Source organism: Lissotriton helveticus (genome assembly GCF_964261635.1).
Source record: "Lissotriton helveticus chromosome 1_1 unlocalized genomic scaffold, aLisHel1.1 SUPER_1_unloc_18, whole genome shotgun sequence".
Classification (NCBI taxonomy): domain Eukaryota; kingdom Metazoa; phylum Chordata; class Amphibia; order Caudata; family Salamandridae; genus Lissotriton; species Lissotriton helveticus.
In genome coordinates, this window is record NW_027611657.1 from 1446203 (window position 1) to 1473734 (window position 27532).

General features: G+C 44.1%; 1 protein-coding gene across 1 annotated transcript; it reads right to left on the minus strand.

The window, feature by feature from the left end:
* Positions 1-2725: 2725 nt before the first annotated feature.
* Positions 2726-25983, minus strand: LOC144805665 (uncharacterized). The gene is made up of 4 exons (XM_078672178.1): positions 25902-25983; positions 5438-5530; positions 4075-4206; positions 2726-3348 (listed from the first exon to the last, which is right to left on the minus strand). Exons 1-4 carry the CDS (start codon positions 25981-25983, stop codon positions 2945-2947), a joined length of 711 nt encoding a protein of 236 aa, XP_078528304.1. The 3' UTR covers positions 2726-2944.
* Positions 25984-27532: the final 1549 nt, after the last annotated feature.

The window sequence follows — 27532 nt, forward strand, 5'->3', positions numbered from 1 at the left end:
AAATGTTAGCACTCGTGTTGGTGGGGATACAGTGGTACAAGAAGTAAAGTAAAGTAAAGTCCACATTTGTAAAGCGCACAATCACCCGTAAGGGTCTCTAGGCGCTGGGGGCCGTCGGGAAGATTAAGCGAGCTATTGCCCAGAGTCACATGGTGCTGGGCTAACCTGCCGCCGGAGCCGGGGATCGAACCGTGGTCCCCAGATTCCAGCGTCAGTCGCCCTGGCCGCGGCGCCACACCTCTTCCTTCCTACAAGGTCCACTCATGGTTGACCAGGAGGTAGAAGAAGAGGGAGACGATGACCTTCTATCTAGGAGTGGTACACAATGGACCCCTGTCGCCAGCACTGGCGTGGTAAAGTCCACATCCGCCGCATCAGCAACTTCTCAGTGGCACCAGAGTCAGCTGGAGACACCAAGGAGTGCAAAGTCTGCGATGCAAGGTGGTCCGTCTAGCATAACTCAAAGACATGCAAAGCAGCTTACCATTCCTAGCATGTTAAGGCAGGAGGGAAAGTACGAGCGGAACCACCCAGTAGCACGTTTGTACAATGCCAAACTTGCGAAAATGTTAGCACTGGACCTTCTCCCATTTTCATTTGTTGAGGCTGTTGGATTTCTGGAATTAGTGGCAACCCTCTGCCCAAAATGGAACGTTCCCAGTCGCTACTATTTTGCCCGAGTGGCTGTTCCAGCACTACACCACGACGTGCTGGAATTGATTGGGAAAGCCTTACAACAGAGTGTTGTCCATTGTATCCACCTGACAACAGACATGTGGAGCAGTTGCGATGCTACAGATTTCATGTGCATCACCGCACACTGGATCTCTTTTGCAGGTGTTAAAGACAAGTTAACTTCAGGCCTCCGTGACGTTGCTGGAATTTTCAATGATACGCGCAGACATGCAACTATAGCCATGTTTGGTATGGACAAAAGTCATACTGCTGAAAACATTTTGTCTGACTTTAACGACAAGGTCTTTGAATGGCTGAAACCAAGAGGCCTTAAGATTGGTTTTGTTTCCACCGACAATGGCAGTAATGTAGTGAAGGCAATGAGAGAAGGACATTATTTCAGGGTACCCTGTTTGGCACACTGCATAAACTTAGTCGTGCAAGACTTTCTGAAAAATGAAGCCAAAGTCAGCAACATAATGGCCATCTGCAGAAGAATATGCACGCACTTTAACCATTCTTTCAAAGGACGGAAGCTGCTACGGGTCATTCAGCATGAGCATAAGTTGCCAGTCAAAGCACTCATCCAGGAGGTCCCAACACGTTGGAACTCAACTTATTTCATGCTTGAGCGTCTCTTTGAGCAGTACATCCCACTGAATGCTTATGTCATGTCAAGAAGATTAGGGGATCCTACTGTTAATCTTAAAGCCCTGACCATTGAGATGTGGCAGTGGGACCTCATTAAATGCATCACAGAGATGCTACAACCCTTTGAGGTCTTCACACGTGCAGTTAGCAGGGAGGACTGTACTATGGGCCAAGCCATCCCATTGTTGTACATGCTTGAGCAACAGGTGAAGGAGGTCTGTCAAACATACGAAGGTGACGAACAAAAAGTTGATGCATATACCTTAGCCAAGGGCTTAGGCAACCGCTTGTGTGCAAATGTAAGGCTCAACAATATTGTGTCAGGTGAACATTACATAACTGCAACAATCTTGGATCCACGGTACAAATTATTTGTCAGCAGTAACGCAGTAATTCCATTTTCAGATGAGGATGTTGACAAGTACAAAACTTCCATAGCTGCGGAAGCTAATGAGTTAGAAACTGAACGGCTGTTACTTAAAGGCCTGCCACTGCCAGCCCAGGCCAGTCCAAGTACTCCTGACGCAAGTTCTTCACAGCATGAGAGCAGTGCGTCTGCTTTCCAGCAGGCACCAACAGTACCAAAAGCAGCACCTACACGATCTGATTCAGCAGACCCAACCAAAAGCATAACTGCTTTTTTTCTACAGAAAGGGATGGGTAAGTCCGTTGCTGTTGCAAAGGGAAAAGAGGACCAGCAAAGCCGAGCACCAATGAACACTGAGCGGATGGTTCTGGCCTATCTGGATGACACAACAGAGGTGTTCATGGAGCAAAGCCCATTGGTCTATTGGTATGAAAGAAGGAGACAGTGGCCAGTGCTGAGCAGGCTGGCGATAAAGTATCTGGCTTGTCCTGTAGCCAGTGTCTCTTCTGAGCGGGTTTTCAGTGCTGCTGGTGCCATTGTCACATCGAAAAGGACTAGTCTCTCCCCCAAAAGCGTGGAGCGGCTGACAATGATAAAAATGAATCAACGCTTCATACCACCAGACTATCAAGTACGTGAATCACCGCCGGATGAAGAAAGCGAGTGCGAAGACGTCCTCACTACTGGGTTACATGACCTACTTCTGTCTGAACGCACAGAGTTTGAGGACAAGCTCCTCTTCCCTGACAACTAGGACAGGTATGTTAAAGGAATGATGCAATGCATTGTATAGGATTGTTTAGCGGACTCTGAGCAAATGTGCATGGAATTAAAGTATACTAGTAACTTCAGACTCACGTGATGGGCAATTTTCCCATGTTATTTAATAATATAAATTATTTATGCACTTGTGACCCTACTACTACAGGTGCAGTCAGTACTTAATTTATCGTTCGTAGTTCATGTTCATGTTGCACAACATACATTATTTGGTGAAACAGTCCCCCCTCCACCCCCCAACAAACACAAATGAACTTCAAATGTTTTCTTGTGAAAATATCTTTGTTTTATTTTTATATTTTCATAATGATAATAGAAAAATAAAATATATAACAAATGTAACCCCCTGACCCAGAGCTGTCCCTACCCTCCCCTAACCCCAACCAAATTTCAACCCAAATGTACACCCCAACTCCCACATCCCACCCACCAACAAAAGGATTAAAAAAGGGGCAAAAAACAGGGTCCATTTCAAAGCCGGCGGGCTTTCAGGTGTTTGTCCACCATTATCTTCACACGCTCCTCTAGACCGTCCTCCAGCTTCTTCCGCTCCTCCTCCAACTTACTCGCTACCCGGCGGAGAATCTTCGCTTGGAAATCACGGCACCTACACTTGCATGCATGTTGTTGTTGTTGTGGGGGGGCCGCCGAAGATGTAACAACGCGGCGGCGGGCGGCTGCCTGACCACGGCGACGTAGTCCTGCAGGCTTGGGGCCCGGGGCATTGGAAGAGGCAGCAGCTGCTGCCGCCGCCTCCTCCTCCTCCTCCTCGGCCTGATCCACCAGCCGGCGGTAGGCCTCTACAATTGCCTGCAGTTTCCGCTGCCGGGCCCGGACTGCCAACTCCTTCCTTGTTGGTTTTTGGGAAGGAGTAACTATAAAGAAAGAAACAGAATTGTTGTAATCCAAACTCCCCGCAAATCAAGAACACAACATTGATTCAACACATAGTGGGCGGCACAGTAGCACTAGCAAGCAAGCTGAGTACCAAAAATTGTGTTGCGTCTATCTTGAACATTCTACAGCCTCTATTAATTTTTTGGACTTTTTGTCACGGCATTATGCCTGCCCTATTAACATGGGTGTACTTCAACGGTCACACACATTAGAACGAACACCTGTCTTTTTCATATCTCCTTTTGTATTATATACTCTGATTCCGGGAAGGCGGGAACACTCTCAAAGTAACATTAATTAACAGGGGGCAGCTAGTAGTACATGTCTAGTAAAGACTATAATACTTTGTACCGCGCAACAAACCTTATTTGGTTTGTGTTTCACCAGCAACGACCCATGCACCCAGTCGTCCCCTCCTTCCCTTGCCTTTGGGTTTGCCCAAAACACCGCTGCTGCTGAGACTATCCACTAACCACCGGTATTGGGTGTGTCTCCCAACCACGCTGGCAGCTGTGTTTTCCCCTTTACATGCTTTAACAACAACCCATGCATCCGACTGCTATCAGCCACTTGCATTACTGTAGTGGTAATGCTTAGCATGCTAATGACAAGTAAAGGTAACATCATATATTTTCCAGTAGAGTACAGTGAGAAAGTTTTCCCCTCCCACCAAGTAATGCAGATCACTATTGAATGTAACTTACCATCGCCCGCCGCTGTTGGCTCCCCCCCCACTGCTGCTGGTGTAGGTGCCTCTGTTCCTCCTGTCCCCGCCGGGATCGCTGAAGCTGCGCCGCTGTCCCCGTCGGCACTGGTCGATGGTAAGGGTTCTGCACCTATAAAAATAAGTACACCTTTTTAGATGGATGCACAGGCCCCTTTGTACTTGTTCACCAAGAATGGAGTTCTTCAAAACAGTTAAGTACAACGTACGTAATCAGTATGAGTCCACATTGCATAGTACAGCAGAGTCACTACACATATTACTAGCATTCATTGTTATGGTATGGTACCCAAGCTCATCTCATCTGTCCTGCTACTCTAGTCCTTGGGAATTGGAAGTGAACTATGTAACCTTTGTACATCAATGTATCCAGTTTTGCGCATGTTAACTCGCAGCTTGTTGCGCAGTACGAGAAGACGCTCTGAGGCAACACATCATTGTTCAATGCATACACCTGAAGAGGTGGGAAAGTAAAAGGGCCCGTATTTAAGTTTTCTATGTGGATTGTGGAATAGAGTTTGCTTACAGGTTACAACTTCTTTTTAGCATGGCTGCATAAAACTGGCATAAATGTATTTCATACTGTCTAACGTGCACCACTTTTGTCATTATTTTTCGGCAGATGAGAAGATTGCCTTCTACGAAGCGGACATTTCCATAGCTTACAAAAAAAGAGGAATATCTGACCAGTATACGTTGGTGAGAGGTCTCCGATAGTTGCCACATTTCCCGATTGTGCACTAATAGCTGTAAAAATGTTGATTACTTTATTATGCCTTTTTTAACTCTGGATTTTTTCTGGTGGGCCCTTCAACGTATTTGATGGAACAACTTAAAAACATTGATGTTACTTACTTACTTCTAACAAAATAAAGCTTTTGAATGACCACTTTGACTCTGAATTTTATTTTCAGTGTCTGTTGTCTTGGAGACTCACACGAGTGAGTGAGCAAAAGGGGGTTTCTTAGGTAACGGTTTGTGTACTAAAAGCATTCGGCATCTTGGTATTGGGGTTCAGGAGTGTGAATTGAATAATTGACCAATGACTCAGGCCATATAGGCTGTCGTTCAGTGAATTGTGCGTTCCTCAGAGTTCTGTGACTGAGGTGTAAGTAAGGTCCAACCTGCCTATCAGTACCAACATCCAATTTTCGTGTGCATAGTTACATAGTTGTGTAATATGTATATAACTCCATAGGAGATAGAATACCCACAAGACTAGTAGTGGTATACTAACGTTTACAAAAATACTAGACAAACATCATTCTGGATGCATACTTGGTTGCTGTCAATTGGCAAAGCAGACACATTACAGAGGAAAAAACAAGCACTGTTGGACTTACTGGGGACAGCAGCAGGATCCTCAGTAGAGGAGCTCTGTGTAAGTGGTGGTTCACCCGCCGACTCGGTCCCTGTATTCTGCTTGCCCCTGGGTTCTGTGGTTCATGTAAAAAATAATAAACAAAGAGAAAAACATTGAGTGCTGTGAAACATAGACATCATTGCAAAAAACACTGCTACAGTGGAACAGAGCCGGAGGCAACAAATCCATGCCAGGGGCCGCAACGCAAATATGTATCCATCCTTAGAGTATTATTAAATTAAGGATATCTATTGGTGCGGTGGCCCCTGAAGTTTGGTGCCCCTGTGCAGTTGCACAGCTTGCACATGCCCCCTAGAGCCGGCCCTGGCTGAGGTAAGAAGAACAAAGTAACGTTAGCATTCTTTGCAAGAAAAGGATTTGATTCATGCAGAAGAGAAGGCCGTGAAAAAAATGCTACAATATGCAAACTACGTAGAATTATCCATCCACCGCTATTTCACTGACGGACAAAGGAAGGACAAGACTCTATTAATAGCATTAACTAACTTCAGTTCTCAACAATAAAGAAAATCTCACATCAATAAACAGCAACAGCTAGCGCCAAGTTGAAACAACACGCAAGAGCCAGTGAAGAAGAAGAACACTGTCATACAATGACAGTAGATATACCGGAATACATCGGAAATGTAACTAGGAGCAACAGTCATCGCGTTACTTATTCAGCCAATATTTACAAAGATACAATAACAATATTTATATAACTATATATATAATATATATATATATATATATATTCACTGAAAAAACCATAGGTTATAGACCATATATAGTTAGGAATTAGCATTTAAAAAACCTTATTTTACTCACACAAAACCATTGAAATTCCATATATAGTTAGTTGCACTAACTATATATCGCGCACCCGCAATCCACTGCTGATGATGTCACATATTACATCATTCATGACATGGTCAGTGACATCACTGATGACATCACTGATGACATCTCAAATGACATCACTGATGACATCACTGATGACATCTCAAATGACATCACTGATGACAACATCCAGTGATTATGTGTTTCTGTAAAGTTTAAATATGTTTTACATATTGAAGAATGAGTGGATGTATAAGTGTCTGAATGAAGGTTTTAGTAGGTGCGTGATTGACTGTATGAGTGAGTGATTAAATGCGTCTTACTAAATGCACGGGTTAGTGACTAAACTGTCTGAAAGTGTGCATCAGCATGTCTGTTGTTGTGCAAGCTGCTGCATGTGTTGATCAGTAGCTATATAAGTAGCTATATGGGTTATTGATTGGTTGCACAAGTATTTGTATGGGAGACTGAGTGTGTGTATGGCTGGCTGGGAGGTGTGTGACTCTGTGCAGATCAATGTGTACTTGTATCAGTGATTCTATAAGAGAGTAAGTATGTGTTAGTATATGTTTTAAAATGTAAGGTACTCTATGTTTAACTGTGTAGATTAGAAAATGGAACTGTGATTGATTCTTTACAGGACTGACTAGGTGTGTGAGTAACTCCATGGATGAGTGGCAGAGTGTGAGTGTCTGTATAGGTGTATGAGTGCATATGATAGTGTTGTAAAGATGAGTGATTGTATGTATGAATGATTGTATGGGTGAATGAGTGAATGTGTGTGTAGACGTAGGAATCAGTGAGTGCGTATGTAGTAACTAGTATTGGTGTGTCAATGGTTTCAAAAATTATACTCTGTATTTAACACTGGGTGTAACAGAGGTTATATTAAAGTGTGAGGAGATGCATTGTATTGTCACATTAATGATATCATCATTGATGTGACCATTGATGTCAAATGAGATATCATCAGTGATGTCATTTGAGATGTCATCAGTGATGTCATCAGTGATGTCACTGACCATGTCATGAATGATGTAATATGTGACATCATCAGCAGTGGATTGCGGGTGCGCGATATATAGTTAGTGCAACTAACTATATATGGAATTTCAATGGTTTTGTGTGAGTAAAATAAGGTTTTTTAAATGCTAATTCCTAACTATATATGGTCTATAACCTATGGTTTTTTCAGTGAATTTTCAAGGTTTTGTAAATGCTAATTCCTAACTATATATGGTCTATAACCTATGGTTTTTTCAGTGAATTTCAATGGTTTTTTAATAGCAAATATCATAAGCTGTCGAATGTCAAGTACGTGGTAAGTAAAAACATTTTCGTGTTTATGCACACTGATCTGCTTTGAATGCTACCCCCCACCCCTCATTTCTATTAGGAGTACTCTCTCTTTGCAGATAGTGAAGGGTAGTTAACGCAGCCCTTTGCCCCCTTTGTAATCCGTCGTGCCTGCTTCTCTCTCCATTTGATTGATTGTTCTCTTTGGTTCATTCTCTATTTACAAACAAGCACAGAGTCAAAATACTCTGTTTAGTCTTTGCAGATAGCGAAAAACCGTGTAAAAAAACAAAAGGAATCGAGCAAAATCAGTAGGCCACTAATGGGATCTCTTTTTGACCTCGCTAAAATAGAAACATTAGGAACAACCTGTTGAAAATAGCAATGCGTATGTACATAAGCGGCGTTCATTTGTGTTCACAGTACCCCTTGTTGATTGTTTGAATCGAGCATTGAATTGTTCGAAGTTGGTTCTCTTAAGGATCTTCTCTGCCTGCAAATGAGGAAGAATAGGAATATTCTCTCTCCCTTTGCAGATAGTGAAGGGTAGGTAACGCAAGCCTTTAACACGTCGTACCTATTTCATTCCTCATTGATTGATTGATTGTCCGAACATTGACTGTTTGGGAATTAGTTCTTTTTGGAGGTATTCCCTGTTTGCAAATAAACGTAGGAAAATCTTTGCAAGTAGTGAAAGGGTACGTAATGCGGACCTTTCTCCCCCGTTGTAATCTGTCATGCCTATCTACTCCCCACTGATTGATGCACCTGTTTCACCCGGACCATTTACTAGACATACGTCATCTGGCCCGACCAGAGAGCACCCCTAGTGAAAAAGACATATGCAATAATAACGAAGTGATCACTGTATCCTGTTAACAGAAACTTTAGCATGAAACAACCTGGAAAGAAAAGAATAGGAAATCGAAAATCAGTAGGCCACTGATGAACATGAACTTTTATTAAACAACGAACAAAGAAACGATAACATAACGTAATGATAAAACCTATTAATGTCCTAGAAACAAGAAAACGTTAGAAATATGCCAGTGGTGAGAGACCAGAAAAACAGTAAGAGAAACCAAATCACCCCTCGCTGTCCCACCGCCTGCCACGCCCAAAAAATCGATAGACTAGGGAAAATGCAAGTCAGTAGAACATCCGCCCCCACTCTGGAAACTTCCAAGGTGGGGCAGGGTTCCGGCTACGCCCAGCCGGGAGCAGCCCATATAAAGCAGGTCCTGCTGCCACGCCTCGGCCAGGAGATCCTAACGTAGGGTGTAGCCGGAGGAGAGGCCGAGACCAGCGGGACCCGGCCAGGGGATTGCCTTTACAACGCTGAACAGTTGCAGGGGGGGGGGAATGTCTCCTCGACCCTCCCCTCTCTCTCCCAGTCCGGCCGCGGTGGCCCTTGAGAGTTGCAGGTAGTCCCGCCACATGCTCTTCCGGTCCGGCCACCAACGGTCGGGGGGCCGAGGCCGACGGGATCCGGCTGCAGCCAATAAACCAAGAAACCCGTTAATGGGGCCAGAGCCAGGGGCGTCCGGCCGACATCTACCGGAAGCCCGGCCCGAAGACGGACGGGACACTTCTTCTTTCTTGAAAAATGGCTGCGACAACACTGGGGGGGGATGTCTTGCACATGCCTCCGACCCCCCCCCTCGTCCTCATCGCCTGGTCCGGCCATAACAAATCTCAAGCGAGACGCCGTGGGGTGCACTGGGAGGGAGAGACGGTGCGAACAGGCCTCTCCCGCCTCCCCAGGTGGAGGCTTCCCAGCTGCACCCTCAGCGCTCCAGGCGCCCGGAAAAGGGTTCTTCCACTGTGGCTATGCTGCAACGTCTCGCCCGGCAGGGTGGAGCCCGTCCGCTCATTTGACCCCACGATCGCCAGTAGCTACCGAACTCTCAAAATGGCGGTCGACCTGGCAAGAGCGGGCCCAGCATAAAGAAATGGCCCGGTCACTGGTTGACTCCACCACCGTAGTCCTCCACGACCTTGAAGATTCTAGAGGAGCCGCGGGAGTCTCCGACCCCCGATGGGGAATGACTGCCATGATCACCCGTGGAGTGACGAAACTGTATCCGCGGGACGTCGGCGCCAGCCTCACTTTGAATTACTAGAATCCTGCAGACCTCACTTCCGGTGAAAGCACAGTGTGACCCGGTAGGAAAAATTGTTGCACCCCCTCCCCTTTTTGACTGATAGTTCAAACCACCGATCCTTTCCTTTGCCCTTTTAACGGAACTTTGGACTGCCTCCCCCTCTTTTACATTTTCTAGAGAAAACAAAACATTAACCACTACAATAGCATAGCAGTTGACACCAGAACTGTTTTCAAATTGAAAACCAACAACATCTTCAACAGAATCCTTTTTGTTTCTGCTGTGACCCTGCTACAGCACAGGCATTGTCCCCAGCAGTAATTCTGCAATGCCGCTAAGAATAGCTGTGGTGCCTACTGGACTCACTCACCCCCGCGGCGCCCCACGCCGTTATTTGCTGGGCGGCAACTTGCTAGACATCACTTTCGTGCCATCTAGATTTCAGCGCGTTCTGCTGCCTTGGAACTATTCGCACAACAGACCGCTACTGACAACAATATTTCATTATTGGTGCTGTCAATTTCAATAAATCTATTGGATAATTCAAAAGAAATTGCCACGGTCTCTTCGTTGTTTAAATGTTTTTACTGTTTTTGTTTTGTTGTATATATTTATATGTTATTAAAGTTTTATATTCCTACTACTTTGTTGGAGTGCTATATATTTTTAATGTTACACATAATTGTAAAAACTTTGATGTACAAAGAGTCATTCCTGGAATCTTCCGCTTCAGGCTCTGTCCCCTCCCCAATCACAATACAGGATAGTTTTCAGATAGTAGGAACACGTGTGGTGTGACGGATCTCATCGGGTGTGGGCCTTGATCTACTATAACTCCTTTGAAGAGGGGTGATTCTTTACAGCTGGGGCCATAAACTACATCTGCAGGGCTAGCTGATAGCCTGGACAATCGGACACAGAGGAAGAGGAGTGTCAGAGGGTGCGGTAGTGAATAGGGCGAAAGGGAGGTGTCGGGCGGGCACAGTGTGATTCTCAGGGAAGAGCAGCGCAGATGGGGGGAGGTTTATTGCCCATGCATAAGACAGAGAGCGGGGGTGACCAGTGCCTGGGGAAGATGCTTGCGAGGGTGAGGAGCCATGCTACGAATCGACAGCGTGCAGAGAGTGGGTCTGGTCAAGACATCTAAAATGGCTGCCGTGCACGACAAAAGTGTGGCATTTCAAAAAAGGCAAGATGGCGCAGACAATGTTTTTCAACACTTCCTCATTTCCTTCGAATCGAACGTTAACAGACGTTGGGGCATATTACCAAAGTTAAGCGATATTTATCGCTAACGATGCTTACCAACGAATTTTTTACCGCTAAGCATCATCAGAAATTATCGAAGATAAACCTTGCTATTATCAAGGTTTATCACAAATGCGATAATAAACGGCCGCAATGCATGAATATCGCTAAAAACTCAGCGATATTCATACATTACCGAGCTAATGCTCTTAGCCATGTTATCCACCTCCCATTGGATAACATGGCTAAGAACTGCTCAGGGCAGGTGTTACTTTTTGGAGATATTCGCGCTTAGCGCGAATATCTCCAAAAGTTGGTAATAGGAGATAGATATCTTGCATGTTGTAATGCAAGTTATTGTGGTATATGGAACTCATACCATAATCTCTCAGGAAAGCAGAAACTGATCCTTTTGGGACCGCCTAAAAAGGCCTAGGGGGTGAGGAGTACTCTACTTTGCCCCCTTTTCACGTTCCGAACTATTTTATTTTACTCTCTTCTGTAATTACACAAAATAGCAGCGATAAGATGCATCGGAGACACACAGTGAGAGAAAGGAGGCCGGAGATGAAGAAGAGATGTCAAATACACATTGGAGATAATATAGTGGCAGAAGGGAAGTAAATATGAGTAAACTTACCATGTAACATAAAAATGTTGCACTCTATACTATAAGTCTCATTTTATACTACAATCACTTCGCTACAACCTCATAAATTAAAAATAAAAATGAATAATGTCTCAAACAATTTTTGATTTCTAAATATACATTTATTCTTCAGAATTTTCAAAATTTGAAAGAACTAGTAACATGTCCTCATCAGCAATGTCCTCATGAAAAGTCTCCAATAATGATTCTTGTAACTCTATGGTCTCCAAACACTCGATAAATTCGCCATCAAGAGATTGATCAAAAAAATCATTCAAGTCATCTCCTCCTTCTGACAATATTTCATTATTGGTGCTGTCAATTTCAATCAATGTAGTGGAATCATTCAAGTCATCTCCTCGTGACAATATTTCATTATTGGTGCTCTCAATTTCAATCAATGTAGTGGAATCATTCAAGTCATCTCCTCCTTGTGACAATATTTCATTATTGGTGCTGTCCATTTCAATCAATCTAATGGAATCATACAAGTCATCTCCTCCTTGTGACAATATTTCATTATTGCTGCTCTCAATTTCAATCAACGTAGTGGAATCATTCAAGTCATCTCCTTGTGACAATATTTCATTCTTGGTGCTGTCCATTTCAATCAATCTAATGGAATCATACAAGTCATGTCCTCCTTGTGACAATATTTCATTATTGGTGCTCTCAATTTCAATCAATGTAGTGGACAATTCAAAAGAAATTGCCACGGTCTCTTCATTGTGAGCCATTTTATTTTGAAATTGCTTGCTGTAAATTGCAGAAAAAAATAATCACTTTCATTTATCGTTTTTAGTAATACATAATATAAAACTAACGTTATCAAGTATTTAGTATAACAGAAGGACTGCAAATAAATAACAGAAAACATTTTTCAAATTATCTTCAAGTGTACAACATAGTTCCCCTTACAAATTAACAACTCACCTTTTTAAAAGTAGGAAAAGTGTTAGTACTGTGTAAATCAAACACCAGAAATTCACCACCAAAAATTCCTCACAAATGTACCTCAGACAGTAGTATCACAAAATGGCTGTGGTTTCCTCTCATTTGACATATATACATAACCAATTAACTTTCATCACACACAAATACAAACCAAAGTAACATTTTAATTGGTTCTAAATTTCAACACTTTCAAATGTGTTTTCCCCATGCAATTTTCCATAGGACATTTACATACGTCTACAGCCTGAATGGCTGAACGGAATTACACCAAACTTGGCAAAATGGTACATCAAACCTAAGAGGTCAGGAAGGATCTACTATGCCCCCTTATGGTCATTTCCCCCTTCGCTTTGACCTCCTCTTGTCTCTCAATCCTACCGAGAGACAAGATGGCGGCCGCTACGGACTGTTTGGAATGTTGACAGACGCCGGAGAACCAATCAGCTTCGCAAAGCTCCGTAACGCGAAAAGTACGCGAAGCGGAGCGCTGTTACAGATATATATCTTTTTTTGAACGTTAATTTCTCAAAATCCACTGGAGCACATATATTGAGACCTAGCAAAGGCACATCGGGCTACCAGTCCCTAATATTTTACCAAGTTTCGTGCAAATCCATTCAGCCGTTCGATTATTATTATTATTTTTTTTTTTTGCCCCGCGGGGCCCTTTTAAAACCTCCACATCAAACCTAGGGGGTCAGCGAGGATCTACTATGCCCCCTTATGGTCATTTGCCCCTTCGCTTTGGCCTCCTCTTGTCTCTCGATCCTACCGAGAGACAAGATGGCGGCCGCTACGGACTGTTTGGAATGTTGACAGACGCCAGAGAACCAATCAGCTTCGCTTCACAAAGCTCCGTTGCGCGAAAAGTACGCGTCCTGGGCCGCTGCCCGGTCCGCTGTTACAGATATATATCTTTTTTTAAACGTTAATTTCTCAAAATCCACTGGAGCACATATATTGAAACCTACAAAAGGCACATCGGGCTACCAGTCCCTACAATTTTGCCAAGTTTCGTGCAAATCCATTCAGCCGTTCGGGCTAAAAGTGAGGCCAACCGCCCTATGGAAAACTCAATGTTAAAAACACGTTTTGGGACCCCCCTTTTTTCTCGGCCCCCACTGGACGAACCCCCCCCAAATTTTCAAGGGCTGCTCAGAAACAAAATGTGCCATTTTCCTGAAAATTTCAGCCAATTCCGTCCACAAACGCCAAAGTTATTAGACATAGAATTTTCAAAAAACCCATAGAGAAAAAATCCTAACTATATATACCTACTGGCGACCGCCAGTAGGTTATATATATATATATATATATATATATATATTACCTACTGGCGGTCGCCAGTAGGTATATATAGTTAGGATTTTTTCTCTATGGGTTTTTTGAAACACGTTTTGGGACCCCCCTTTTTTCTCGGCCCCCACTGGACGAACCCCCCCCAAATTTTCAAGGGCTGCTCAGAAACAAAATGTGCCATTTTCCTGAAAATTTCAGCCAATTCCGTCCACAAACGCCAAAGTTATTAGACATAGAATTTTCAAAAAACCCATAGAGAAAAAATCCTAACTATATATACCTACTGGCGACCGCCAGTAGGTTATATATATATATATTACCTACTGGCGGTCGCCAGTAGGTATATATAGTTAGGATTTTTTCTCTATGGGTTTTTTGAAAATTCTATGTCTAATAACTTTGGCGTTTGTGGACGGAATTGGCTGAAATTTTCAGGAAAATGGCACATTTTGTTTCTGAGCAGCCCTTGAAAATTTGGGGGGGGTTCGTCCAGTGGGGGCCGAGAAAAAAGGGGGGTCCCAAAACGTGTTTTTAACATTGAGTTTTCCATAGGGCGGTTGGCCTCACTTTTAGCCCGAACGGCTGAATGGATTTGCACGAAACTTGGCAAAATTGTAGGGACTGGTAGCCCGATGTGCCTTTTGTAGGTCTCAATATATGTGCTCCAGTGGATTTTGAGAAATTAACGTTTAAAAAAAGATATATATCTGTAACAGCGGACCGGTTAGCGCTCTGGTTCGCGGACTTTTCGCGCAACGGAGCTTTGTGAAGCGAAGCTGATTGGTTCTCCGGCGTCTGTCAACATTCCAAACAGTCCGTAGCGGCCGCCATCTTGTCTCTCGGTAGGATCGAGAGACAAGAGGAGGTCAAAACAAAGGGGGAAATAACTATAAGGGGGCATAGTAGATCCTCGCTGACCCCCTAGGTTTGATGTGGAGGTTTTAAAAGGGCCCCGCGGGGCAAAAAAAAATAATAAAAATAATAATTGAACGGCTGAATGGATTTGCACGAAACTTGGCAAAATATTAGGGACTGGTAGCCCGATGTGCCTTTGCTAGGTCTCAATATATGTGCTCCAGTGGATTTTGAGAAATTAACGTTCAAAAAAAGATATATATCTGTAACAGCGCTCCGCTTCGCGTAACGGAGGTTTGCGAAGCTGATTGGTCATTCTGTCACTGGGCTATAGTTGGGCTACATCTGGCTGATATTTGGGCTACATTTGTTTTTTTGTGTGTCTGGCGGCCATCTTTGGGCTACATTGGGCTACATTGGGCTTCATTGGGCTACATTCGGCTAATTAGCAAATAGCTCATCGCAAACTAGGAATGGTAAAGAATCGCTATTTATTCCTTAAAGTTCGCTATTTAGGAAATGCAAATAACTTTGATGATACATATGGCGGTTCATCTCTAACAAGATAAGAAGCATAGGGATAGATTTATGATGACTGGCGCATCACCAGGGATGTGTTAGTCATTCTGTGCCGCTGTTCCGTCACCTATGGTGTGCTGCATTTACAATGCGGCGCATCATGGGGCAAAAACAGCACAGATGCGTGATGTATCTGTGCCGTAAAGGTGGCGCATTGCTGGAGTTGTATCGCAAGTGTGATGAAGCTCCAGCAAGGGTCGGGGGTGCCCCTGTCGCAGGGTTTCTGTTCTCACACAGAACTGTGGACTGAGGATTGGAACCTCGGCGAATTAGGGTGTCCCAAAACTCACGTTAGTAATCAAAAACTATTTAGCAAGCTAGGTACAGTGTCACATTGGATATAACAAACTCTCAATGTTTAGACAATCCAGAATATGAACTTATAGTACCTCAGGATACGTGGAACTCATGAACAGTCGGTCGTTATATATTTCTTAGAAACCAGAACATGGAGTTAAGAAGAACACATGTGTATTTGAAATGTTTATTTACTAATGCCGTCTTCTCAGCCGTAGTACCTTAGATAATAAAAGTACACATATTATCAGTAGCAAAATTACCAGCATAGTTACTAGTACATAAAAAGTGAATGGTGATAGTATGTTAACATGCTGTAAATGAATAAGAGTTAGCAACACTTATAAGCAGCCGCGGGCCGTGGAGGGAGTTACGGTGAGGCAGGGAGGCGGGGAGGGGGAGAAGCAGGGTGGAGAATACAAGTACACATATTATCAGTAGCAAAATTACCAGCATAGTTACTAGTACATAAAAAGCGAATGGTGACAGTATGTTAACATGCTGTAAATGAATAAGAGTTAGCAACACTTATAAGCAGCCGCGGGCCGTGGAGGGAGTTACGGTGGGGCAGGGAGGCGGGGAGGGGGAGGGGCAAGGTAGAGAGGGCTCCACCCTGCTTCTCCCCCTCCCCGCCTCCCTGCCCAATCGTAACTCCCTCCACGGCCCGCGGCTGCTTATATCTCACCCTCCCTAATACACATATTATATTATTTGCTAAGAAGGTCTCTTTGTGTTGGTTTAGGGCGTGTCCATACTTTAGTGTCTTAGATTTGAAGGAATCACATCAGCATACACCAGCTCTCTCTTCATGTGAACCGCATCAACTGTTGTGTATGTGTGTTCGGCAAAGCAATATAAAACCCGCCTCATGCCCAGAATTGGCAGAAGTTGCACTTATGTTATGAGTATGAAGTCGTGGAGATCAGACCTCATAACAATTCTGTATCGTGTTGTTCTTGAAACTTTAGCACTCGCTGTACAGATATAGTTTAACAAGTAAAGCAGATAGTAGACCAATAACATATTATTCTCATGTAAACCACGATGAACTACTAGGTGGAAAGCTAAAGCAACAACTAAGTGTCGTGTGCAGAAGTTGCAAAAAAGGAAAAATGGCGTTTAAACCGGTAATGAGCCCATGCTAACTTAACACGGTGTAAAGATATCCAGGACCTAGATGACACCTCCTCATGATCCGGAAACGAACTGAATAAGATAATAGAAGTGCCATCTCATGAGAGCAGATTGCAAGTTTATATGTGGACGGTCCGCAAGGTAAAGCATTAAAAACTAGGAAAATTCAATGCTAAAGAAAAATAAAACAGCCAAGTACTTTATCGAGTCTTAAGCCAATAGGCAAGGTAAATAATAAAAACTTGACAAATAAGTCAATGAATTGTCAATGAAATGCTAGTACTCAGCATATCAAACATGAAAAAGGTCTATGACATAACTGTGTATGCAAAATAAGCTGCAACAGCCTCCAATAGGAAGTCACCGTCTTCATCCGAAAACAGTTCAGCCATCCAATTTAAAAGCGGAAAAGAACATACGTGCTCTCCCAGCACCGGATCCTCTATCACCATCAGAGGACAGCTCGGTGGGTTTTCAAGAAAGCTGTGTTCCAAGAAAGACTGTGCTGCCGCCAGTAAATTCCAGGGACCAAGTAGTCCATGCATCAATGCCACAGCCATAATCCTTTCGCCAGGACAAATCAACTCGTGAGTAATGATAGGAGTCATCAGCTGATTAAAGTCGACGTCAGGAGAAACCGGTCCGCAGAGACACAAATCAATGGCCCAATCGAAATCACAGGTCAGGCAGTGAAATACAGGCTGGACACAGGTGAAGTAGGAGAACCGAAAAGATAATCCATATGCCGTGCTTAATATCGCCAACGGCATTGTGCCATAATATTCTAGCATGCGATTGCGGAACAGTGTCAGCAGCTGCAGGGTCGGAGGTTGCATAGGAGGGACATCAATATTTAAAAATGTAAAAAAGCACAAGAGCGTCCGCTGGTAATGCAAGTAAAAATGCAATCCACGAACCAGAGTGGAGAAAATGGAATGAAAGGGAGCAGGGATGACTCCAAAGATTTTCTCAAATGAAGTCACGAGACCACTGGTAACAACTTTAAAAAAGTGTGCCAGGGATTTTGTGGAGGATGCGTTAAAGATAGTCGGAAACATGTTGCTGAAATTGAAAGGCAAACCTGTGTACGGGTGTTCGCTATGTGAAGTACGAAAGTTTCACGGGCCGAACTCAAGGCCACCTCTCTCTGAGACAAAAGAGCTCTTATTCTTGTCATGCCGTTGAAACGTGTCCCAAGGTTGGTATTTGTGGCCAGATTGAAAACTCCCTATGTTCATGTGTGGGAGGAAATAGAACATTTCTGCAGCAAATAACCCGTTCACTTACTGTTACGATAAAAGGAATACTTTTAATTAACTCAGAACAATCTTCATTATTGAGCATCAAATAACTACCATTTTCCAACAACTTGAACGTGGGGATGATAGCAGGAACTGGCGTGCCTTGCAACACGCAAGCCATATTTGGTCGGTGTTTGTTGCATGAATCGTGTAACTGTATGTGCCTACACGTTAGTGAATGATCTGGCGTCTCAGTGCATTCCTCTCCATTCAGATAAACTTCTTGATCATCTTTGAAACATCTGTATGTGTATGGAAGCGACCAGACCTCATGAACAAAAGCACTACCTAAAGGTTCATAAAGACCTATTGGTATATATTTCATACAATTTGAAAACTTATATAAAGCAAAAGGCAGCGTTATTAAACCGTGGATAAGGCATGTTGCCAAAAAACCCGCAATCCTCTGCTGATGATGTCACTGAGCATGTCATGAATGATGTAATATGTGACATCATCAGTAGTGGATTATGGGTAATAGTATCTTTAGTTTACTCCCCTATAGCTGTCTTTCTTTTAACATAAGTGTGTGTTTCCTTCCCTTATACTTACTGTTTTTGGTTCGCTTCCAGTTCGCGTACCAGCGAGCGAACTAGGAAGCGAACTAAGAGAAATAGAGGTTGGCACAGTTCCAAATATTGTACCAATTTTTTAATAACGGGGAGGTAGTTCTGAAAAGAACTTTTTTTTTATTTTTCTGAACATTTTTTACTGTTTTTGAATTTTTCGGAACAGTTTTATATTTTTTTGGGTTTTTCTTGGAGGGGGCAATGAAAACGATTCATTGTAAAGGGCTCAACAGGAGCAACAAAACAAAAAAAAGAAGTATTTATTATTTTGGGCGTTTCGGACAAACTTGCATATGATAGTCAATAGCTCTGTTGATCAGAGTGATGCTTCTTTCTCCGTAGGAAATGAATCCATCGCAAAATACGCAGGTGTGTTTTACTTCACCAAATCTCATTTGTATATTTGGCACCATCTCCCTGCCCTCTGGTCCCGTTACTTCCGGTACAACAGATCTTCTGGCCATAATAGGGAGATTATCTAGGTCGTTCCGAAACTGTGCAGCACTGTAGTTGTTAGGATGCCACCTAGTCATATGGCGATGCATTGTGTAGTTTCCGAAACTGTATTTTTTGTCGGTCCCTCTGGACAGTCTATCTTGACATATAAGGCAAGTTACGCATCTTGCATTTACTTTTTTCTGACCTTTGGGAATTTTAAAAAATTGCCAAATGAAGTTTTCTTTCCGGTGAGACGTCTTGGGCTGCTCAGGCAAAAACTGCCTCTCTTCGTGCTCGTCCTCCTGTTCCTCTTCTTCTTCTTCTTGTTGAATTACAACTTGAGCAGGTGGTCCACTCTTCCTTGGATGTGGTGGAGGTGGTGGGGAAGCACCAGCTGAAGCTACTAAAGAAGCCATTGCTCAGTGATCACAAAGGGTCTTTCTCTCACAATGATGAAAGTCAGAGTGAGGAAAGAAGGAGGGATTTTCATCATTTGGGAAAAACAAGAGTTCTCAACCAATCAAAAGTGTTCATTTTAGATTATATGACCTAGTCTTACATCATTAGGAAACCAAAAGTGAAATGAACCAATGAAAAGTGTTATTACCAAGTCACATGACTTGCTGTGTTTACGTTAAGCGCTTTGCAGGGCCTCCCGGTTTGCTTCCAGAAACCTGCGCTTTGGCACTCGCTTCGCGTACCAGTTCGCTAACGTAGCACGTCATATGACGTATCAAGCGACAACGTGGAACGTCATGCGGACGGGAGGCGTCACGATGTTGTTTTATAACGCGGCACTTGCGGTAAAGAAACGTTTACCGGCTCGCGGTCTATTTCGCGGCATCAAGGTCAGCTAACGGGAAGCTTCCCGATTCGCGAAGCGGGAACGAAGAAAAAAAAATATTTTAAAAAAAAATTATTCATAAACATATAAAATATATTTTTGGATTTAAAGAAGAATACATTTTACAGCTACAGATATTAGCTGTTAAAAAACCAATGAAATTCACAGAAAAAACCATAGGTTATAGACCATATATAGTTAGGAATTAGCATTTACAAAACCTTGAAAATTCACTGAAAAAACCATAGGTTATAGACCATATATAGTTAGGAATTAGCATTTAGAAAACCTTATTTTACTCACACAAAACCATTGAAATTCCATATATAGTTAGTTGCACTAACTATATATCGCGCACCTGCAATCCACTGCTGATGATGTCACATATTACATCATTCATGACATGGTCAGTGACATCACTGATGACATCACTGATGACATCTCAAATGACATCACTGATGACATCACTGATGACAACATCCAGTGACTGTATGCTTCTGTAAAGTTAAAATATGTCTTACATATTGAAGAATGAGTGGATGTATAAGTGTCTGGATGAAGGATTTAGTAGGTGCATGACTGACTGTATAAGTGAGTGATTAAATGTGTCTCACTGAGTGCATGGGTTAGTGACTAAACTGTTTTAAATTGTGCATCATTGTGTCTGTTGTTTTGTAATCTGATGCATGTGTTGATCATTAGCTATATGACTAACTATATGGGTTATTGATTAGTTGCCCAAGTATTTGTATGGGAGACTGAGTGTGTGTGTGGGTGTCTGGGAGGTGTATGACTCTGTGCATAGATGTGTGAGCAGTTGATTCACTAGATGTATGGGTTCAAAAGTGCATGTGGAAACATCTGTATGGGCGGTTGACTGTGTGCATGAGTGTATTGGTGAGTGAATGGATATCTCAGTGCTACATGTCAAAGTAAGTACATATGTAAAACACAGTACATGTGATAGTTGACATATATAAATAACTGTGCATAAGAGCCAGTGAATGTGTGAGTGGCTGTATGGATTATTGTGAACTTGTATCAGGGATTGTATAACAGAGTAAATATGTGTTATTATATGTTCCAATAAGTAAGGTGTGTATAACTATATAGTTGAGGAAATCGAGGTGTGATTGATTCTTTGCAAGACTGACTAGGTGTGTGAGTAACTCCATGGATGAGTGACAGTCTGTGAGTGTCTGTTTACACTGAGTGTATCTAAGGTTATATTAGAGTCTGAAGAGGTTCATTGTATCATCACATGAATGATGTCATCAGTGATGTGATCAGTAATGTCAAATGAGATGTCATCAGTGATGTCATCAGTGATGTCATTTGAGATGTCATCAGTGATGTCATCAGTGATGTCACTGACCATGTCATGAATGATGTAATATGTGACATCATCAGCAGTGGATTGCAGGTGCGCGATATATAGTTAGTGCAACTAACTATATATGGAATTTCAATGGTTTTGTGTGAGTAAAATAAGGTTTTCTAAATGCTAATTCCTAACTATATATGGTCTATAACCTATGGTTTTTTCAGTGAATTTTCAAGGTTTTGTAAATGCTAATTCCTAACTATATATGGTCTATAACCTATGGTTTTTTCTGTGAATATATATATATATACACACTTTATTTTTGGGGTAGCCACTCACCAAGACCCACAACCTCCACACCAAGCAGGTCCAACAGGTCCTGCTCCCGGTCCAAAATGTCGGCCCAGCGGTGGGACAGCTGATGGTGGGTACGCCGGATACCGGAGCAGCGGAAGACTGCACGGCGCACCTTCGCCCACCGCCGGAGACGCTCTTCAATGCGCTGGTAGCCGGAGCCGGGCCTGCCGCCAAAGTCAAGGGGAGGTGACGCTGGATAAAAAAGACCAGGGCGGCCACCTCCTCCTCCCCAAAAAGTTGGCGGGCGTCACTCCTGCCGGGCGCATTCTGCCGCAAGGCAGCCTGGTTTTTTTCGGCACAGCCGCCTTGCCCTTTGAGCCGCCGATGCTGCTGGCACCCTTCACCATGGTTCTGGGTGGATGGGAGAAGGAAATTTGAAGACTAAAAGGTTAGGGGGAGAAAGAAGAAAGATAAAAGAAGGAAGTAATATAAAACAAGAGAAAAGTTGCAAAAAAAGTTGTAAAAGTAAAAATAAAATGAGAAATATAAACCTAGGCACAGACAGAAATAGGTAACAAGTAAAGAAAGTTAGAAAAACTGAGGGAAAAGACCAGGATGGAAGAGATAGGAGTGAGATGCTAAAGTAGGCCCAAAACCATAGCCAGAGTGTGAAATCGAAGATGGCTCTGCCCGTCGCGACCGCCGCGGTAAGTTCGCGCGATATTTGACGCGATCACGCACTTTGGCAGTGCGAACGAGAAGATGAGTTCCCGAACATGTCTAACACAACGCGAACACGTTACTTGTGACCCGGAACCGGAAATAAGGGAACGCAAGCGGGCGGGACAAACTTCATTGAGTAACTTAGCGCGCCAGCTATCTCGAGCATGCAGGCAGCGCCCCGAACACGCGCACCCGAAGACGAAAAATGGCGCGCGAACGGGTCTAGCAAGCTACTACGCATGTCCGCGGAGCTACGTGTAGCTCGCGGAGTGCAAGTGCGTCTTCGCGTAGCGTCGCGGAGTGCGGCTACGCGAACTACGCCCAGGGTTAATATTTAATCATACAGAGATATTTACATACAAGTTCCTTTGAACTTGCCACAATCTTATTTATTTCAGCAAAGGTGTTCATAGAGTAACTTAGCAAAAAAAAGGGCGCTCGCATAGCACACATATACTAGTTACAGCTTTAGGTAGATGCATATGGTCACGGTTTTGTTAAAACAATAACAGCCCTGGAGTATGCGATAGATCAGGAAGACTCAAGACAGCACGGTGGACACCAGGATGTTGTGCCATACATCAAATCTTATTGTTCATGGAGGTTCCTGGTTTCATTCACTACTAACTTTTTTTCAGGAGGATTTCCCTCACTTTTGTCTCAAGGCCTGATTACGGGGGCCTTTTGTGCGCTGATTGTCTTTGGGGCCCATGTGGCGTAAAGGGGCTCTATATAGCCCCTGTAGGCCCTGCATCATGTATCGACCCTCTCCCCATGTAACGTTCCTGCCCAATCTAAAATGGCGGCACCTCTAGAAATCTAGATATTGACATAGGACATAGCATGTCCTTCTTATGGATGTGAGAAGTTGGCCTGATATATGATGTTCACTAGTTCTAGTGACCACCTTGTATCAGTCCAAACAACCCTTATGGTGATTGGTTGTAAGTCAACCTTATAGACCAGCTATCCTAATGGTAGCGTGGACAAAGCAGTCTTAGGCTAAACTCTTTTGGCATGTGAAGCCGGCTGTATTACCATATGTAACCCCTTGAACACCAAGTGAAAGGACACCACACAGGATATATATTGATGATATATATGTATTTATTACTACAATAGTCCCCTCAACTCTTTATGAGCACAGGAGCAAAAATGAATGTGTCCATCTGTAATGCAACTGGGGCTCATATAAAGCACTATTATCCCCGATACCTCTGGGTCGAGTGCGAGCTTAATAAAACTCCAAAAAAATGCAGGGGACATTCCTATTCTAACTCTAATGTTTAAATATGTCTAGATTAATTTAAACATTGCAGTTAAGTACTGTTTTAAGAATGCAATCAAATACATGATTGGCAAACATTATTCTGGTCAGGCAGGCTTTAATATAGCCTTATGGTGCTCTGATGAGGGTCTGCGTCTCGGGCCTGTAATGACATGTGGCTTGCTCGGTCCCGAGCTGCCTGAAGGCTTGTCCTTTGTCTTCGGAGCCGAGCCGGGGACGGGCTTCTGAAGATTGTTTTTGGTCACAACTAGGGACAACAGGTGAAGTCTTGACCAGGGCCTTCTTTTTTTCAGGTGGGGTTGGGGTTGGGGCAGTTGTACTCACTCGTTGACCTGGAGTGATGGGGTGGTCGTCTGAGTCGGAGTCGTCGGCTTAGAACATGATTTTTAGATCCTCAGAATCTTCCTCCGGGACATAGAGGCCTTCATCGAAGATGCCGGTACCGGAGCTGCATGCTGCGTCATGATGTGTCGTTGGGCCCGGTGATCCCTGATAGTTTGTTTGAATCAAAAGGAGGTGCAGGCCTGGCAATTATTCTCGTTGTGCTCTGTTGAGAGACCCAGGTTACAGACCTTGTGGTGGTCACTGTGTGGGAATTTAGCTCCACACTGGGGAAATTTTTTAAACAGAGTCTTTTCCACGAGCCATAGGCCCGAATGGCGTCGATAGGCCCAGCGGCCCGCGTCGACGACCGGAATGGGATATGTGAGGAGCGCGTCAAAGATCATGCGATTGAGAAACAATACAGTCGAGTTTTATGATGGTTTGCGCGTCGAAAAATGTGGAGATATGGTGCCGAACCGGAGCACAGAAGTTACATCCGAACCCAATGGCGGAAAAAAACAATCTGAGGATGGAGTTAATGCACTATTGTCCAAGGGAGGAATCACCTATCTTGTGACTTCAAAAGACTTCTTACAAGACAACAAGGTGCAAGCATCCAAACCCAACACCAGATGGCGATCTATGCACAGAGTGTGAATTCTGCAGCTCATATGCCTCAAACAGTGTGTTTCTGTTGCAGTAATCCTCCCACTTTTTGCCAGACTACTGATGCACTTTTCTTTGGTGTGCCCTGGGTCCCTGCCAATCAGGTTCCCAGGGCCTGTGTTATTTCCCCAAAACTAACCCAATTGACATCTCTGGCCACATGTCACCCCTGGTAAATGGTACCACATGTACCCAGGGCACTGTGACCAGAGAAGGCCTCTAATGGCTGCAGCACTTATTGTGCCACCCTTAGAGGCCCTGTACCATGACACTCACACACTGCCTTTGCAGGCTGCGTATCTTGGTGCAGAACAAAGTGAAGAGTCGACATGGCACAACCCTGTGTACCATGCCCACAAACAACTGCCCTGGCATACATCAATATGAAAGAAACAAATTGCCTACAAGGGATTTTGTTTGTGGAAAGTTAATGCGAGATATTATCTCTGTTATATCAATTGAAGGCACACTCTAATTAGTGGTGTACAGTGTACTGTCAACGTTTCGGTCTGTGGTGGCGTCTCTTCTGACTGACATTGATTGTCTAAAAGTCTACAGAAAGATGTCAACATAGCTGTTGTATAGGCTAAAATATTGTCACCTTGCAAGCTATGTTTGGTTGCTTTTTATCATTTTATACCTGTTTCATATATTAAATATAAGATTTTTTCATAGTACATTTTTCACCCCGTGTGTTACTTATGTAATTACTTTATGTGATTGCTATTCATCATTTGTTGAATTCGAAGAGATTTCATAAAATTGTGTTTTTGATTAATTTCACTGTACACCACTAATTAGAGTGTGCCTTCAATTTATATAACTCTCACTAATTGCTGCTATTGCTTTTAACGGACGCCATATACCTCATCCCAGGGAACTCGGAGAGGACTTGCGGGGATCTTCTGTTCTGCCCAGCTTGCGGAAGGGACACGAAGAGGGAGACGTCCTGCTGGGTTCTGCGAGGCCCTGGACTGCAATACCCAGGGGGCCTTGCAGCGCGCACAATCGGTGACGCGCCGCCAGGGCGACCAAGGCCCATAAGACCAGGCGCGCTTTCCCGCAGCACGGGACGCGGCTCTCACTAATTGCTGCTATTGCTTTTAACGGACGCCATATACCTCATCCCAGGGAACTCGGAGAGGACTTGCGGGGATCTTCTGTTCTGCCCAGCTTGCGGAAGGGACACGAAGAGGGAGACGTCCTGCTGGGTTCTGCGAGGCCCCGGACTGCAATACCCAGGGGGCCTTGCAGCGCGCACAATCGGTGACGCGCCGCCAGGGCGACCAAGGCCCATAAGACCAGGCGCGCTCTACCGCAGCACGGGCCGCGCGCGGGCGAAGCACGGGCCGCGCGCGGGCCCGTCCTCGCCTGTCAAAGCCAGGAGAAGGCAGGGCAGGGCCACATCTCTTACCTCCGGACTTCAGGCTCCTTGGCCTTATGCTGTGACATTTGCAAGTGGTCAGTGACTCTTCACCCTTGTATTGGCGGTGCATGCATGCTGATCCTTGTGTTTTATATCTAGCCATATAATACTGGTAGTTACTTGAGACTATGAGCAAAACCGGTGATAAGGGGTGGGGGCTCACGGGTAGTGGGAACCCTTGATGCGTTTTTAATAAGAGCAGAGTCTGTTCTGTGTCGGGAGATTGAACTAACACAAAGGCGCCTTTCTATGGATCATCGTCGTTCTTCTATCGGTGTCCCTGATACTGGCCCAGTGGTGTCGTTAGAGCTAGATGGATCTGTGGGTAACAGAGAAGGCCGGGTGGATGTATCATTAGCGCCGGGTCCATCAACGCTCTCACCAGACCATCCTGAAGTTGATACCCATGTAGAGGGGGATACTCCCCTTGCCCCCGCCTCCCCTTCCCCCACTAAAATATGGACTCATCAACAACGCATGAATAAAGCTTTCAGGGGGGAACACCAGGCAAATGTAACCTCAACAAAGCGGAAAGCGGGCAGCATCTCGGCCACCTTACAACAAGCTAGTAAAGTGCCCAAAAAAGGGGGTGGTACACAGGGAAAGAAGGGTTGTGCACGGGAGGCCGTTGGATCAAGTGCACACAGTGCGTTAGACAGTAGTTCTCAGGTTGGGCCAGAGCTATTATCATGTGACCTGGAGAATCGTATTGTGTCTAAAATCGAAGAGAAGTTATTAGAATTATTGAGACCCATCTCTTCTAAACTCTCTGAAATAGACTCGAGGCTAGATAAAATTGAACATCAGCTGTTTTTCTCTGTAGGTAATCCACAGAGAGGAGGATCTAGTCAACCTACTAGGCCTATGGGCACCTTGCCTATGCAGAATTCCACAGTGGATGATGCGGGGTGCAGTGTAACCACCAAGGCACCCACGCCGAATGTAGGTGGTAAGCCTGGCCTGCTCTCTAATAAAAGATCATGGGATGGTCCCCGGGATGGTAAAACTGAGGCACCAGGGCGGGGGATTCGTTCACATCAGCCCACAACGGATAGGTTCAATCTTCCCCCCGAGGCAACCCCATATACGGTCATTATGACAAACGTTCCCCCCCTAAAGAGTGGTGTGGATGAACATTGGATGTCCCTGCGAAACAAGGCACTACACCACGTAAATAACCTGACTGGTTTCGGGAGCTGTTTATTCAACGAATTTAAAATGACACGTAGGATCCTTTGGGTAGGGGAGTCTGCTAAAACTTTTATAGGGGATTGTGTAATTTTGAATTTTGCCTCACCACAGATCGTCAAAGTGATCCTGGAGAGGGCGGGCACGAGGTGGGCACGAGGCAGGGCTTAGAGGACGCAATTGGTATTGTACCCTTCAGTTTTTTTTAATAGGAAACCCCACAGTCGTGATAAATGAAAGGCCACCACGCAGGCATCTACCCCAGGTACGAGGCCCCTGGACTTTTTTGTACCAGTTCAAAACAGATTTGAGGTATTCTCGAACCTGGAAGAAATCGACTGACTAGTAACTCCAGGAGCATCTACTATTGATGTCCAGCTGAATGGGGCCAAAAGGAAGGAATTACTAGAAGTAAGAACCTCCCCCAAAGA

Excerpts from the sequence above, each read along its gene's own strand:
- LOC144805665 (XM_078672178.1), bottom strand. The coding sequence starts at position 25,983 with ATGCACCGCCAATACAAGGGTGAAGAGTCACTGACCACTTGCAAATGT. Across the intron at positions 4,207-5,437 it reads GGATCCTGCTGCTGTCCCCA|GTGCAGAACCCTTACCATCG; the intron begins GTAAGTCCAACA and ends TTATTTTTATAG. Across the intron at positions 3,349-4,074 it reads GCCAACAGCGGCGGGCGATG|TTACTCCTTCCCAAAAACCA; the intron begins GTAAGTTACATT and ends CTTTCTTTATAG.